Genomic DNA, 17,468 nt, shown 5'->3' on the forward strand with positions numbered 1-17,468 from the left:
TGAATTTCATCAATAAAAAAATTTTGTGGGAATCTGTTTTCTCTCACTATACGAATAAAACACTTACATAGGGTCTTCCTTCCATTTCTCTCACTATACGAATAAAACACTTACATAGGGTCTTCCTTCCATTTTGCCTCTTGGCCCACAAAGCCGCCCAAGGATTTACTGACTTAGGCCCTCGGTGGAAGAAGGTTTGCTGACCCCCGCTTTGGGAACATCAATTTGAATCCCAAAGCATCCGAGACATTAAATCGTTCCTAAATGACAAGCCAAGAGGAAGAAGGGCACAGCTTCTTAAATAGTAACGCACACTTTTTTTTTTATTATATTAAAATCAGGCAATGGTCTGACAATAAAAAGGCTGCTTATGGAATACTGTTATGTTAAACTTTACTTACAGGATGTTAAATCCTTAGAACTAAGGTTTCCCCCAGAAAAAGATTAATGGAAACATCGATTGCTTTTCAGACTTGATAGTTGCTGCTTCAAAAGGTGATTTTACACAAACACTAAATTAAAAAAAAAAAAAAAACTTTAGAACACAATGAATCGCTTTTATTTCGGTATGCATCCACATCTCAGCATTTAGTGGTCCTGAACAGAAAAGTGGAAAAACGCAGCAATTTGCCAGGAAGTCAAGCCCGCCAATTTCGGGGATCTGCTGTGCACACCGAGTTCTTTTTCAATCCCTGCTGAGGACCGTGAGAAACAGCAGCACCAAAACCAAAGTATGCACCGAATTCAAGGTTCTTTTTGTTCCAGTTGCCACATTCCAAACTAGACCCAAACGGATTGCAAGATGACCACATGAGAACCCTGTGTAAAACTTCTTCAATTTTTAAAAGCAAAAGCAATTACAGGAAAAGAAAATTCATTCAGAGGGATCGTGTGTGCTTACGAGTGTCTTCTGTGGCCTTTCTCCAAGTTTAACCACCAAGAACTTTGAGAGCTGGCAGGTGTGAGTACCCCTGGTGACTGTTCTTTTCACTTTATCAAAACCTGAGCTAAAAAACCGCATCAGCTGACGATGACAGCAGAGGGTGGCAGGGCTGAGGACCCAATATTCCTTCCCAGGCTGGTGGAGAGTGAGTAAATGTGGCTCCAAAACTAAACGAGGGAAGTCAGAGACTCTTTCCAACCTTACCTGATGGCTTCTGGCCAAAGCAAGGAAGTATTGTGAAAAGTGTTGGGTGGTGATGGTACAAAAAGGGAGTTGAGGAGGAGGAAGGAAAAAGCAGCACCCCTCGATTAAGGTGGGGGAGAAGATATGGGGAGAGCCCTGAATTCCTCACCAAAGGCCAATTTCAGAGGGGAGCAGAGGGGGTTACAATCTATGCTTCGGCCAAGGGTGGTGGTGGAAAGTGAAGAAGGGACAATGGCTTGGGGGGGGGGGGTGTGGTGGTGGGGGGCATCATTTAAGACTTAAAAAAAAGCAGGGGTGCAGCTGGAGCACCCCCACACACCCAGCAGTAGTCCCACAGGCTGTGACCTGAAACCTTCACACCTACTCTAGCAAGCCACCCCAAGCTGGAGGGCTGTTGCAGGGAGGGAAGGAGGGAGGGAGGGAGGGAGGCAGGGGGAGGAGAAGGGGAGAAGGCAGAGACCCCAGGCCATGTAATCAGCAGCAAGGTGATTGTGTGATGTGTCTTTTCACAGTTGAGTTAGATGTGCCCCACCAGTTATGATGGGAACCAATTTAAATATACTTTCTTGATCCCAGAAGTTCAACTATGTGGACAGTGGTTACACTTGACAGGATGATTTGTTATAGCACAACTTATATATTTTAAATGGACAAAAAAATTAGTATCGTTTACAGTATCTTAAGATAAATTGCCTTTGAATGGGAGCTTCCTTTCCAGTACTTTGAGGTCTACAAGACGTATCTAGAAAATTTACTACTGTGGAAAATGAAGACTGCTTAAATCGAATGGGAGGGGGGGAGGGGGAGGGCCTGTGGTTTTTCTTTTTGATTAATTGCTGTAACACTGTCCTTCGGGCGGCTGAGGGAGTTTCATGTTTTCTTTAGACATCATTAGGCGCCGGAGCTCTTGCAGGACGACTTTGATGCTATATGAATTCTGCCACTTTGCTAGCACTGATATGGCTCTTGGGTCCACCTACAAAAAGGCAAACGAAAAAACTACCGTCAAGCTCTCAAACAAATGAGTCGCTACATGCTGGAGTTAAGCTACCGACACGAGTGCAACGCACTTTTCAAGCTGAACATGCCAGTCACACAATGAGACCCGACACGCAGAACCCCTGCACGATCCCCTCCCTCCAGTCAGTCTGTTTTTCTGTTTGTGTCCCTGTTTGGGAGAAGGAAGTCTTGGATAAGTAAAGCCACCTTTAGAGAAATGGCTCACACACTTGGCAAGACTCAACCCAACTGGCTCTTAGAACGGTGGCCTCTTCTCTTGGGCTGGCTTGGCTGCTGCCACTGCTCAGAGCCTGTCCTTTCTCAAGTCTACACCCTGGTGGACGATAACGACGCACAGGGCAGTAGGACAGCCAAGGCAGGCGGTGGCCCAGGTCCACGCTCTCGTGACAAGGATTGCCCCAGAGTCGCACTCTCAAGTTATGCTCGCAATTCCCAGAGGAAATTTTCCAAAGTGTGGGTGGAGTTCCGGGTTCTGGACTTCAGGTGGAACTCAGATATGACCTTAAACCCTGAACACACAGCAACAAGGCTCGTCTCTTCCCAGTCTGCTTTCAAGTCTTCTGCGTACCTCAAAACAAAGGCTTAGTTCACATGATGTTAACGTGTAAAACCCTTCAACCCTTGCTGATTTTCCCTTTGAACGAGAGCAGGTCTCAAAGGTGCAAAGCCTTTGGCAAGAAACACACGGAGGAAGAACGTATTAACATCACTTTGCTTTTGCAGCATTTACTGTACTGTTGCTGTTACTGCCTTCTTACGACAAGTGACACTGGCTTTCCATATATGGTAGTAAAAATAAGTATAAAACGAGGCCGTTAAACAGAAAAAAAAATGCTATGTACCACAAATAAGGCTCAGGAAGTAAAAGTATGATCCTGGATAAGATTTTGCATCTCTGGGCCTTGGTTTCCTCATTTCTACCTCGTGAATGGAATGAGCCGATATCTCCAAGTGACCTGCACGGTGCTGGCCCAGAGTAAGTGTCGTATGAGTGATGACTTAAATACAGCCGGAGAACAGGCCTTCGCCCCAAGTCCGCATATGTTCATACTGCAACGCATCTCATCATCAAAGAAGCAAGGAATACACGGAATTAGGGCCAAAGTGCCCCTGATGTTAGACACGAAGCATTTCTCAACCCAAACAAGTATGGGCAAAACAACTTACCACTCCATTAGAACTATTAACTCCATTCATATTAATTTTTGTTACAAATCTTACAAACGGGGGTGCTTCTGGGTATTTAGGTCCACATTCTATTTTAAGGCTGTATATTCGGTTTTCATAAATTGTCTGGAAAAAAAAAAGGTACAGAGACATCAGGCAATGGCAAACCATGAATTCAAACAGGCAGATCTTTTGAAACCCCATTTATTCCTGCAGAACTGGTGCATCTGCTTTCTTTACACACAGGCTACTTGTTATTTGTTAAGTTAGTAGTAACTAGTCTCCACACTAGTGTACATGAACTCTGGTCTCGGGGGGGAATAAAAAGACAGACAATTTAAAACAGTATCATTGAAATTTTGAGTTAGTATTAAGTCCAATCAGATGGACTGCTTTTTCTATTAATTTCTCTACCTTGCACATCTGTCCCATGCTCTGGGAATGGTGTGTAAGGAGTGTCCTTTACTCCGGGAAGCAACACTAAACGTCTGCTCACGCCAGGGACATCAGCCAATGCATCAGATGCCACTATGTGCAGAGCAGAGAAGAGGCAGCTCTTCGCTTCAACATTAAAGCAAAGTCAGGGGGCACTCCATCATCCGTCTGGGGTTGGGCGCCACACGAGGGAGCTCAACTGCTAGGTGCCGCCTCTCCCTGCAGGCCTGACACTGACCTGAGAGATTACAGGCATTTAGCGGGTGAGGCGGGAGGCTAAAGATACCAGGCCCGCGGAGGAAAAACCTGTCCTTCAAATGCCAACGGGGGCTCTGTAGAAAAACACGGCAAAGTCCGACCCCCCAGGCCGATGGACTCCTCGCGGCGCTGCTGCTGGCAGGCTGTTCCGTCTGCCTAGAGCGCCCTGCCCCCACCTGAGCTGCCACACCTCCACTGAGACCCAGTTCAAACATCACCTGGTCAAATGTCACCCAGGACAAGCTAGTCCCAGCTTTCTGTTCTTTTATGAAGTCCCAGTGTTATCATTTACTTGTCTGAACACCACCGTGAAAGGTGATGCCTCTCCATAATATTGGCCCCCTTGAAGGCAGAGGCCATCCACCCTCCAATAGGTCCCCCTCGCAGGCACCAGTGTTCCCACTGGTGCCTGCTGCACCAGTGAAGGCTCCTGTGTAAACAGCGACATCTAGCTGTCTCTGGGGGAAACAAATTACAGAAGACGTGATTTAAATCCTTGAAAACATTACGTCTAAGCAGTGATCAATCCCTGACAAAAAACTCAAACATGTTTTAAAATTCAGAAGGCATTCATGTGGGGCGCCTGGGTGGCTCAGTCGGTTAAGCCTCTGACTTTGGCTCAGGTCATGATCTTGTGGTCCATGGGATGGAGCCCCACGTCGGGCTCTGTGCTGACAGCTCAGAGCCTGGAGCCTGCTTCAGATTCTGTGTCTCCTCTCTCTCTCCCTCCCCTGCTTGTGCTCTGTCTCTGTCTCAAAAATAAACATTTAAAAAAAAAAAAAAAAAAAGAAGGCATTCATAATATCCCCACAGGAACCTTACACATCCATGTAACAGGGACTCCAAACTGTGACAAACCTAAACTCAATTCTGCATTTCCACCTACCCTCACTCAACCTGCTCTTCCCCTCTTCTTCCCTTGTACGTGGCACCACCATCTAGCCATTAGATAAAGCAAAACCTGGCAGCCACCTAGAATTCCCTTTTCTCTTACCCCTTACCTTCCAATCACAAGAAAGTCTCAGCTTCCGCCTCCAAGAGAGATTCCACACCCACCTGCTTCCCTCCACCACGCACCTCCTCTCAAGCACCCCCCCCACGGTCTCTGCTCTCTTGCTCCCCCTACAATCTGCTCTCCACATAGCAGCCTGACTGACCTTCCAAAAGCAAGAAGTGGCCCGGCTGGCCTAACCCCTCCAGTGGCTGCTAGTGACCCGAGAAGGAAGCCCATGTTCCTGGGTCAGAGCCTGCTGTGCACCCCTGCCTTCCTCTCTTTTTATTCTTCGCCCCATCTAGCCCCAACTTCTCTCCACCTCGGGGCCCCGATACCGGTTGCGCCTCTGCGTCCATCCCAGCTCTTTGGCTCAAGGGCACCCTCCTCTCGGAAGCCTTCCTGACTCCCCATCTGAAGTCTCATGTCAGACCTTCTTCGATAAACTCAGAACAAGAAGGGCAGGGGCCTCAACCGAATTGGTACTCAAATGTTCCTGGACTTGAATATTGCTCTTTACAAGTTAAAAAAAAAAAAAAAATCAGTAAACACAAGAAGGAAGCCAAAGGGACTTATGGAAAATACGATAAAAGGTCTATCCTTAGCATCTAGCATGGTCTCCATCAGCAACTACTCACTCAACAATATCTGTTAACTGTATGAGCCCAAGTTCATCTCTGGATGTGTCCCACATTCATGCTCAATGGTTTGTCACACAATTGAAAGACAGAATCTCTTATACAGAATAGTCCCTGGGGGCATGGGCTTGTGGTAATTATCAAAGTAAGTCTTTTTAAAATATTGGATCTACATTTTGGAGTTTCTGATGCATCAATTTATTCACCTGTGAGAACGTTTTACGGCTTATCAGCCTCGATAAACTTTTACTAATCATTCTATTAACAACGGCATCAAAATGGTTAAGAAGGTGGACAGCTTGGTAACAGGTTTCTGATTATTCCATACATTAAATCTCGTAACTCTTGACACTATGAAGTCTAATTTAAAAATAGGCATTCTGTGACGAACTTCCTAGAAAGCAAAAAAGAAATACTAAATTTCTGACCATTGACATTCAACTGGCAATTTCACTGAAACCCACGAAAAAAATGCCTCAAGTCAAGTGAACACAGAGACACCGGAAGGGTCGTTAAAAAGCCCAAAGCAAGACTTCTGTAGAAAACAGGGTTCTGGTTTTCTTCTTTTGCTCTGTTTACCAGTGCCCCAGGGACCTGTTGAAAGGTTTCGCTGAAGAAAGGAAATGCGCCCCAAGAGCTGCTAGAACATGGCACCTCTGTGAGGAACACTGTTCCAGATTCGTCGTTTGATCATGAAACGCTTTCCACCTTGTTGACATGGCTTGAGCTTCATGGGGCCATCTGGTAGTGCCTATATCAGAATGAGAAACACACAAGCTCAAACCAGCAAAGCCATTTCTAGGTATTTCCTACAGGCAGACTCATACTGATGCACAAAAATGTGGAACACTGTCCGCAACAGCAAAAAAAACTGTAAACAATCAAAGCGTCCACCAGCAAGGGACTGACTCAACAAATTCGGCATAGTCATAAAATCGGGTACCTTGTCGTCTTTTCAAAGACCAAGGCCCAGACAAAGACTGCCAAGACGTGGCTCTTGGTACAGATCAAGGTGCAGAATAGGCACATCCTATAAAAGCAGGCAGACACCTCCCTCCAAGTGTGGCTATGTGAATGTGCACACGGGTTGTTTCAGGCATCAGACACTACGAGCCCAGAGCCTAGAGATTACAAACTTCTCCTGGGCCTAAACTATATACAGGAGATAATCCCAGCCTAATCATGATGAAAAACATCAGATAAATTCCAATACAGACATTCTACAAAACACCTGACCAGTATTCTCCAAAACTGTCAAGGGCAACAGAAACAAGAAAAACCTGAAATTGTCACAGCCACAGCCACCCTTGTGGGACAGGATGACAAACTATAATGTGGTATCTTGGATAGGATTCTGGAACAGAAAATAGACACGAGGTAAAAATTAAGAACACCTGAATAAAATATGGACTTTGGTTAACAGTAATCCATCCGTATCTGGATCACTGGTGGTAACAAATGTACTATCCCAACATAAGATGCTAACAACAGGGAAAGGTGGGGGGAGGGGGGGAGGGGAACACATGGGAACATTCCATACTACCTTTGCACCTTTTCTTTAAGCTTAGAAGTATTATGAAATAAAAATTATCTTTAAACTGTATGATACATGAGAAAAGGAAAAGGTACTGATTGCAAAAACAAGCAAAATGACGAAATCTCAGTATATAAAAAGGTGATTCAGATCAACCGGACAACTGCTCCTCAGTTGAAATCTGACGCAGGTATACACAAGTTATGTGTGATGCACAAGGTGGGCACATGCTACGTGAGAACGAGCGGTGGGCCCTTTAAAAGGTGAGAAATCCTTAATGGAGTGGCTCTGAAGATGGGAAGGAAAATGCACAGGAAGAGGTGTGAGAGGGGAGGTACTGAATGCTGCTCCCAGTTAATCTGGAGAGCGGGGATATGGCAGGTAGGGACAGCCCAGGAAGGGAGATACCGCACTAGGTACTTTAACAGAGAATTTAATATAGGGAAGTGGTTAAACAGGTGTCACTGGACTGAAAAGGCAGAAAGGGATCCGAGCTAACACAGAGGGAACCGGCAGAAAGCAGTGGTGTCCCTTGGCTGGGGGAACAGAGGGAATAAGCCAGTTTTTCAGACCTAGAGGCTCAGGGTTACAGGTCTCCAGAGCTGAACTCAGACCTCTGAGGAGGCACTGTGGGCCAGCTCTGGGAGCGCCCCCTCGAGTTGGATGGAGACCCATTGCTGATGCTGGGATGAAGGGCCATTACCAGAGTGGTGTTGACAGAACAGGCCCTTCTTCTTGCCTTTCAGGCGCTCTCCTGTGTCCCTGATTGGAGGAACCCAACAGAGCACCAGCTGACAAAGGAAAAATGTAGTTTGCAGAGTCCTGGCCCCAGTATTCAAAGCAGAGCTGAGAAAGGTGGGCTTAGAGCTTAAACCGGCACCTGCAAAACACCCCTCCAGACAGTGATGAGACACAACCTTCCTTCATACCAAGCCTCTCCCTCTTCCCACCGACCACCGGGGTATCCTTCTGAGCAAGCCACTGGGCCCATCTTCAGGTGACATTAATTATTCATTTCTCTGACTTAATGCTGGCACCACCTGAATATTCTTCAACCTAAAGACTAAACTGTCAAGTTAACCACACAATCATCTAATGTAAAATACAAAGGAGAAAGGAGGCACTTGTTCCTGTCCATTAGACTTCTCTTCCTGCCATGTCAGTCTACACGAGCCCCTCATTGTGGCATTGAGAGCTGCTCTGACTTCTAGCGTCTTTCAACGTCCCCAAGCATTTTCACTGCCTCCTGGGACCACTCCTCCAGGTGCTTGGTTCTGACGGCCCGTGCCCCCCAAGTCTTCCTGGCCCCAGGGCTAAGTTATTGTTTCCTGCTGCATTAGCTCTGTGCTCCCACATTGTGCCTTTTCTGCTTGTGCAGTCCAACACCAATTTGATCACCTTCTTTTATTAAATTAGCTTTCTTGAAATACCTAGCATGGTTTTCTCTTTTCCTGACACAAAGAGTTAAGGGGAACAAAGTAAACTTCTTCCTTTACATATTCTGTATTGTTTGAGAATTCTTACGAGGATATATTCACGTATCATACATGTCACATAAAGCTTTTTAAAAAGAGACAGATCAACATGCACTGATATGGAAAGACTTCCACCACGTGTTATGTGAAAAACACAAAGCTGCAAAACATTGTGTAGAGCAAGGTCTCATTTTTATTAAAAAGGATATGCATTTATGTTTGTGTACCCAAAAGCAAAAGCCAATAGGAACACACACAGTCTGTGGGGAGTATAATGAAATGGGGGAAAGGATCGGTCTTCTGTTAGTTCACACACTTGTGTAATTATGTTTCGTTCTTAAGCATGTGTAGGGACTGTTAGAGAAGGACGTGTATGAACACACACCCAGGCTCTGACCCACGCACAAAAACATTATCTTGGAGAACTCCAGAGGCATAACAGTGTTTCTCGACCCAGGCAATTTCTGCCCAGCCCCCACCCCAACGTCTGGAGACATTAATGGCTGTCACAACTGGAGGAGACAGGCGCCACTGGCATCTAGTGAGCAGAGACCCGGGGTGCTGCTGACCCTACAATGCACAAGACAGCCCCGCAACAAAGAAGGATCCAGCTCAAGATGTGAATGGCCCTCAGGCTGAGAAACTGCTCTGTAACCTGGCTACTCTGTAACCTGTTCTCTGTTGGAGACAGTTGGGCATTATGTCAGAATTTTGCAAATGGCACTTGGATGAGACACTTTAAAGCAACCCCAAGTACAAAAAGGAAAATGGCAAAAAAATAAGCCTCCTTTCCACTGGCCCCAGCCAGCCAGATCTCTTTTGAAGAAGGCAACCACTGTCACCGATCTCTTTTATGTTCTTCCAAAAGTACTGTAGACACAGTATATGTACGACCTCCTGCCCTCCCCCACCTCCTCAGTGGCAGCATATTCTATACTGCCTTGTACCTTCCTTTTCGCCCTTAAATATCATGGAAAGCATTCCAGTTGAGCACACATAAATCTGGTTCCTGTTCTTCAACAGCTAAACAGTACATACTATGGTCTGCTGAAAGACACTGAGGTGGTTTCCAATGTTTTGCTACTACTGAAAATGCTGCATTCAATAATTTTGTACATAGGGGCCTTTGGGCAACACATTAAAAAGAGCGGAGTAAATTCCTAGAGTTGCTGGATCACTTTTTTTTTTTTTTTTTTTTTTTTTTTTTTTGCTGGACCACTTTTGATGGAAGATTTTCTTGTTGAGTCATACAGCAGCAAACATACAATAGGGAGATAAGTTACTCAAGTGCTCTATTTAGATACTAATAACTATGTTGATATTGCAAAGTCACAGTTTGTCCCTTGTATAAGGGATGCTAGTCATAAAATAGACTGGTCACAGGAAGCACCCAGAAGCAGACAGTTCCCTTTACAACTTTGCTTTTAACCTTGGGGATGCAGGGCAAGCATAACGACAGGGATAAAAAAAAGAAAAAAAAAAGTCAATAACAAGCGTTGGTGAGGGTGTGGAGAAACCAACACCCTCATGTACTGTTGGGTGGGAACATAAAATGGTGCAGCCGCTTTGGAAAATAGTCTGACAGTTGTTTAAAATGTTAAACATAAAGTTACCATATGATCCAGGCAGTTCCACTCCTAGGTATATGCCCAAGAGAAATGAAAACATATGCCCCCACAAAAACCTATACACAAAAATTCATAGCAGCATCGCTCATAATTGGCAAAATATGGAAAAAACTCAAATGTCTGTCAATCAATTAACGAGTGAAGAAAATGTGGTCTATCCACAAAATGGAACGTCATTCAGCCATAGGAAGGAATGAGCTACTGGTAACATGTATGAACCTTGAAAACATGCTAAATAAAAGCTCGTCGCAAAAGACCACATACTGTGTAATTCCATTTACATGAAATGTTCAGAAGAGACAAATTCGCAGAGACAAAAAGTAAATGAAAGGCTGCCAAAGGGGAGGGATGGGGACGGGAGACAGAATGGGAGTGACTGCTGATGGGGGAGGTTTCTCTCCGGAGTAACGAAATGTTCTGAAATTACTGACAGGTGCACAATTCTGACTATAATAAAAACCACTGAACTGTACACTTTAAAGGTGTATTCTACAGTTTTCAAATCCTAGGACATAGGAATTTTTACCTCAGTAAAGCTGTTATTAAAAAAAAAAGAAAAAAGAAAAAAGAAAAACGAATGTGTGGAAGGCAGGCACTGTGCGTACCGCAGCCACTCACTGCAAGTTAGCTCCCTACGGAAATCACTAAAGTGAAACTCAGGGTCATCCAAGGTGTTGTAGGTAGAACAGAATATTTTCAATGGGATTTGGTGGTTCATTTTGTTCATTCATTGTTTCACTGTGTAACTCAGCAGTATTTAGTAGATTCTCAATGTTGTACCTTGGTTCGTTCTTAATTTGTTAGAACCTAAAAATCAGTCGGTTGATTAATAAATCTATTGAACAACTACCTGATTCTGAGTCATCTCCAGGTGCTCTGGAGAGTAAGGGGAAGGGAAGAATATTCTCGTCCTCGAGAAACCTAACCCATTCTCAGGAAGAGAAGAGATGTAGTGAAGGAAGCTGTCAACCATGCAGGGGACTCTCAGAGACAACGAGAAATGATTTCCATGAAGAAACTAGCTTTCTAGATCAGGTTTCCCCCAGTATTTTATAGATCCATAAATCCTGGTTTTCAGAGATTAAAAAAAAAAAGATAAACAAATGAGTAAAAATCGTAAATTGGATAGGTTTTCAAAACCCAAAAAACCAAAAGTACAGGGTCAAAAATGACTCAACAAGTAACGTTGAATGGCAAAGCTAGCCATTCACCATCAGTGTTTATGACGGTCCAAGATGAACATCAGATGGTCCTAACACTTAGTGAGCATGGCCCTCTTCCTTGTTCCAGCCGGGACCACATCCCACGGGTCTTCCTACTCCCCACAGAGCTGGTGGAGGGCCTGGGCAGGCAGTGAGAAGAAGGAGAGCACCAGCATCTTGAAGCACAAGCAGAAGGAGGAAAGGTCTTGCTCCATTCAGGCAGAACCTCCTATTGTCTGCAACAAGTGTCACATTGCAGGAATCTGTTTCTTCGCTCCTACGTTAACTGACTGCTTAACACTCCAGGTCATTCTCAAATGGGAACAGAGGAAAACTCACAATCTAAGCAGCGGGGAGACAATGTAGCACAGTGGTTAGGAACACAGAGTCTGGAGCCAGGACCCCTATGGGCATTAGCAGCTACGGGACTCTGGGCGAGGAACTTCATTTCTCTATTTCCTCACCTGTAAAACAAATGCAACCAGACGCTGAACCTAAGTACAGGAGAACCTAACAACAGGTTCTCATGAGAGCTAGATGACATTTCTTGGGGGTTTCACTATGTATGCTAAAACAAAGTCAGCGGGCACTATGAAGCCTGGGAACTCTCACAAATCACGAAACTCTAAAGGAGAGGTCAGTTTTCTCATCCCCGTTGTCACTAAGATATGGGTGCACGGGTCCCGACCTGGGACACCGTGAATGAAAACCACAACTGTGAAGGCCAAAGTTCGTTTCGACCGGGTCTTCTCAGAACCCTGGCTGTATCTGGAGCCTTGTTATCTGATAAGCCCCAGAGTTTGTTCTAAACTACATCTGAGGGTGCAATTACCTCAAACCTCACTGTCTACAGTGTCATGTGAATTCACACTAGGAGTCTAAACAGGTTTTTGCTTACCATGTGGAGGGATTAAACAGCATCAGAGGAGGTTCAAATATATAAACTGAAACTGGTCAAAAAAGAATAGCCACATTTCAGAAAATATACCATTGGTGAGCTTTTTCCGTGATAAGGCTAATATTTCTTAAAAGGAGGCACAGTGAATTTAAGACATTGACATTTATAGCCGTAGCTCGACGCTTACTCTTGGAGGCCCAATTATCATCCCTGTCCATCTTGTAAGTGTCATGTCTTCGTCATCTTCTAGACCCCAGCTAACTGTGCCATCTCCTACTCCTTTCTGGCCTTCTTCCAGTTCTTCCAACAGTCGAAAATTGCGAGGGACTTTTACTCCTAAAATAAATGGAAAGAAATTCAAGATACTAGCAACTCCAGGGGAACCTGTAAGCCTAGATCTAGCTGCTCGTTATTACTCCGTGGAAATACAGATGCTAACATGCAAAAAAGGCCGAAAGTCGTCGTCCCTTAAACTTGTTCCCAGGGCTTCCGGTACCGACCAGGGTAACCACAGGAAGGGGCACGTGGTTTTGTTACAGGTGAAGCGACGACTGAACCCAGCCTGGAGAGACACCCCACCCCCCACCTCCGTAGCTTTGATAAACTTCATCGAGAGTTTACGTGTCTAAATGTTGATCAATTTGGCTCCACGATAGTTGAAAACCATCAGTATCAGTATCATGAATACGAAGTGCCTTGGAAGGGAAGAGGCTATTCCTTTCATTTTGCTCTTATCATGCATTTCTGAGGCTAAGGGTGTGCTCATTTGCTGGAACAGACTCTCAAACTACCTCAGGAGGAACAGCCGCCGTGGCCGCATGAAATCAAAACGGTGTCCTCTTAAATTTTTTTTTTTTAACGTTTATTTTATTTTTGAGACAGAGAGAGACACAGCATGAACGGGGGAGGGGCAGAGAGAGAGGGAGACACAGAATTGGAAGCAGGCTCCAGGCTCTGAGCCGTCAGCCCAGAGCCCGACGCGGGGCTCGAACTCACGGAACGCGAGATCGTGACCTGGCTGAAGTCGGACGCTTAACCGACTGCGCCACCCAGGCGCCCCAAAACGGTGTCCTCTTGATCAGCTAAGAGTCACCTGAAGGCGCCAAGGATAAAATTTTCAATTATTCAAGCCATGGTTTCTCTCTTGTGAAAAAGCCCAAAGAGGGTGGCTAGTTCTCTGATTCGTTTCCAAAAATCCCAAAGCCTGGTAAGTAGCTCAGGGAAGAAACCACACAAACCCATCCCATAAGTTTCAAGCCACTATACCTGAGTTCAGGCTGAGGCTTCGGCCATTTCTGGGTGTTTTCCGGAACAGAGCTGAAGCACTGGGGCCAGGTGGGGGACGAGGTCGGGGGAGGGCAGGGACACCGGTTTTCTTCCTGTGCCTGGGCACTAAGCAACTCTCCCAGGGATGCCTTCCCAACCCATCCTGCTGGCTTCTCTCTCCTCCTACCTCTCTCCCTGGCATCTGAACTATTACCTCTGGAAAAAGCTTCAAATTCAGGCAAGTTCCAAGCTTGCCTTAAATTTGCCTTAAATGCTGAGCCCCCAACCGGCCAGACTCCCAGAGGTAACTGAGCAGCACTTACCACATAACTCTGGAGAAAAGCCCACTGGAGGGACTCCAGCCTGGGAGGTGTTCCCAGTATATCTCAGTGTTTCCCAAGGTGGGACTCCCGCTACTATTGGTTCAACTGGAATAAATACTTGAGCATCTGCTAGAGGCCAGGCACTTTTCTAGGCAATGGGGGGAACAAGCAGTAAACAAAACAAAAACACCTGCCCCCACGGAGCTTACATTCTAGTGGGAACCACATAATGACAAAACAAAAATACAAATCACGTAGCGTGACAGCCTGTGGTGTTGTGGGGCAGGAGTAATGGGGGAGGAGCTAGGATTTTCAATGGGGGGATCAAGGAAAGCCTCACTGCGACCAGGTGTCATGGCTAAAGAGCTGAGGTGAAGGAGCAGGACTTCTGCACAGCCGAGGAGAGTCTCCCAAGTAGAGGGAACAGCCAAGTGCTAAGACCCTTAGGTGGGATCTTGCCTGCAATGCCGAAGAGCAGCAAGATTCCAACTCAGCTAAATCTGAGACAGTGACGTGGAAAAGCAGTAGGCGGTTAAGGGCTCCAACTATTGCTGGCCTGAGAAGCCACTGGAACTCTGAACAGAGGGGGCACAGGATCTGACTTGCTTTTTCAAATAGGCTTCCTCTGACTGCCGTATGCAGAAGACAGTGAAGGGAGCTGGGCCCTACTGCAATTATCCTGGCAAAGGAAAATACCGGCTTGAGCCAGTGAAGGTAGTGAGAAGTAGCACAATTCCAGATATGGGCGGGGGAGGTCTAAGCTGGTAAGATTTGCTGCCAGATTGCCTGAGAAGCACGAAAGAGCAGCCGATGATGGTGGCTCCCAGGCTTTTGTCTGAGCAAGTGGGAGGGACTTGCCAGGGGCGGTAGAGGATTTTAGGTGGTACAGATGTGAGCACTCACTTTGCAGTCAGGCCACCTCTCTTTTTTAAATGTTTATTTTGAGAGAGAGAGAGAGAGAGAGAGAGAGCGAGCAAGGGAGGGAGAGAATCCAAAGCAGGCTGTCAGCACAGAGCCCTGTGAGGGGCTTGATCTCATGACCTGAGCTGAAATCAGGACTTGGGAGACTTAACTGACTAAGCCACCCAGGCGCCCTGTCACGTGTTGATTTTTAGGAATACTTTAAGGCAAGTCATGTTATACTAACTTCCCAGGTACAATGATGGTGAAAACAATTTCCTTTTAACATAAATGTAAGCAGAAGACTCAGCTGACTGAAGGTAATATTAAGTAATACAGATAGTATTTGAGAGGAAACAGAATAAACCTGAAAGCATAGCTGAATGGCTCATTTGGAAAATACTGGCGTTTTCCATCCACATAGTCAACTGGATTATTCAGCTATACTGGATTGTGTTCCCTAGCAAACACAAAATTAAAGGATATTTGTGACATTATAAGCAAAAAGCCAGACAATGCAATGTCTTTCATCCAGAGACAGTTAAATCTAAATCTTTTTAAAAAAAATTTTTTTTTAACGTTTATTTATTTTTGAGACACAGCATGAATGGGGGAGGGTCAGAGAGAGGGAGACAGAATCTGAAACAGGCTCCAGGCTCTGAGCTGTCAGCACAGAGCCCGACGCGGGGCTTGAACTCATGGACCACGAGATCACGCCCTGAGCCGAAGTCAGCCGCTTAACCGACTGAGCCACCCAGGCGCCCCTAAATCTAAATCTTTAATAATCCTCACTAACTATTTTGGCTGGGCAGCGGAGGGGGGAGGGGGAATCATTGTGTAGAACTACAGCTATTACTACTGTTTAATTTACAAGCCTGCACTAATGAAGATGACTATCCCAAAAGAACACACAATCATGTCAGGGAGATCGGCAAATATCAAAGATGGCCTAGTAGGCTGAACTGTGTCCCTGCAAATTTGTATGTCGAAGCCCTGATCGCTAGTACCTCAGAGTGTGACAGTATTTGGTTACACGGCCTTCAAAGAGGTGATTAAGTTAAAATGGGTCCACTGGGGCACCTGGCTGGCCCAGAAGGTAGAGCATGTAACTCCTGATCTTAGGGTTGTGAGTTCGAGCCCCTTGCTGCGTATGGAGTTCCTAAAAACAACCCAAAACCCCCAAAAACAAACCCAAAAACTCTTAAAATATATATATATATTTTATATATATTTATTTTTTATATTTATATTTATTTATATATTATATATATATATTTTATATATATTTATATTTATAAATATATATATATATATATATTTATATTTATAAAGTCCTTATATTAAACAAGTCCTAATGGACTTGTTTTAGTTTTTATATATATAAAACTAAAACAAGTCCATTAGGATGAGCCCTTGGACTGGTATCCTTATAAGAGGAGGAAATTGAGACACACAAAGGAAAACAGGGATGCTCGAGTGCATGGAGAAGAGACCTTGTGAGGACACGCCGGGAGGGCAGCCATCTGCAAGCCAAGGGGAGAGGTCTCGGAAGAAGGAGACCACTTGACCCCTTGATCTTGGACTTCTAGCCTCCTGGGCTAAATCCTGTTGTGTAAGCCATCCAGTCTGTGGCACTTTGTTATGGCAACCCCAGTAAACTAATACGGATGCTCGCTGACGTTTTAAGAAGCTTAAGAAAGTTGGAAAGGTTAGAGACCAAGATGGTAACAGTGGTTATCTTTAGGTGCAAAGGATTATGGGCGACTCCCCTCCTTTTCTAGATTTTCTGTTTTTAAATCACTTTACTTTATTCATCATGATGACTGTATTCTTTAATCCCCATCCCCATTTCTTCTACCATGATCTTGATATTTACAAAATAAAACATTTAAGGAACTATGCCAACTATACTCCAGACAAGGTTCTACAACTGGGCTTCGGCATCTGTTATTCCCCCCTCTGCTTGGAACATCTGTCTCCAGATACCCGTCAAGCTCCCTTAACTTCTCAGGGCTTAAGTTGTATGACCCCTGACTGCAATAAGGAACAAGGATCCTCTGAGACTAGGAATCTCATTTAATAGTATTTCCTAAGTGAGTAATTTTAAGTACATAGTCCATGTTTTTTTTTAATATTAAAACCTGTTCAGGCCAAATGAACAATGACAAAGTACAACAGCTTCCATAGCTATTAATGAAGGGAAGCTACACGTGTGACCTCTATTTTAAGTTGCTCTTTTTGGCAAGATGAAAAATGTGCCTTCTTGTGTCCGGTTATTTAAATCAGGCTGGGTTAGGGGCGCCTGGGTGGCTTAGTCAGTTAAGCGGCCGACTTCGGCTCAGGGCGTGATCTTGCGGTCCGTGAGTTCGAACCCCGCGTCGGGCTCTGTGCTGACAGCTCAGAGCCTGGAGCCTGTTTCAGGTTCTGTGTCTCCCTCTCTCTGACCCACCCCCATTCATGCTCTGTCTCTCTCTGTCTCAAAAAAAATAAAGGTTGGGGCGCCTGGGTGGCTCAGTCGGTTAAGCATCCGACTTCGGCTCAGGTCATGATCTCGCGGTTCGTGAGTTCGAGCCCCGCGTCGGGCTC

General features: G+C 45.3%; 1 protein-coding gene across 15 annotated transcripts in view; it reads right to left on the reverse strand.

Moving 5' to 3' along the window:
* Positions 1 to 536: 536 nt before the first annotated feature.
* UBE2V1 (ubiquitin conjugating enzyme E2 V1) overlaps positions 537 to 17,468 on the reverse strand; it is a 33,780-nt gene continuing 16,848 nt past the window's right edge. For 5 of the 15 annotated variants that reach the window (XM_058685932.1, XM_058685936.1, XM_058685935.1 and 2 more), the window contains exons 2-4: positions 12,581 to 12,729; positions 3,335 to 3,460; positions 537 to 2,123 (exon numbers count right to left, since the gene is read on the reverse strand). In XM_058685932.1, the coding sequence (XP_058541915.1) occupies positions 1,977 to 2,123; positions 3,335 to 3,460; positions 12,581 to 12,729 (422 nt within the window). In that variant the 3' untranslated portion in view covers positions 537 to 1,976. Of the gene's footprint in view, positions 2,124 to 3,334; positions 3,461 to 3,748; positions 3,885 to 5,862; positions 6,128 to 12,393; positions 12,454 to 12,483; positions 12,502 to 12,580; positions 12,730 to 13,184; positions 13,207 to 13,659; positions 13,678 to 13,982; positions 14,001 to 17,468 lie in introns of those variants that run through there. The other 10 variants (XM_058685943.1, XM_058685942.1, XM_058685941.1 and 7 more) reach the window with 9 other exon arrangements.

Source organism: Neofelis nebulosa, chromosome 9, assembly GCF_028018385.1.
Source record: "Neofelis nebulosa isolate mNeoNeb1 chromosome 9, mNeoNeb1.pri, whole genome shotgun sequence".
Taxonomy (NCBI): domain Eukaryota; kingdom Metazoa; phylum Chordata; class Mammalia; order Carnivora; family Felidae; genus Neofelis; species Neofelis nebulosa.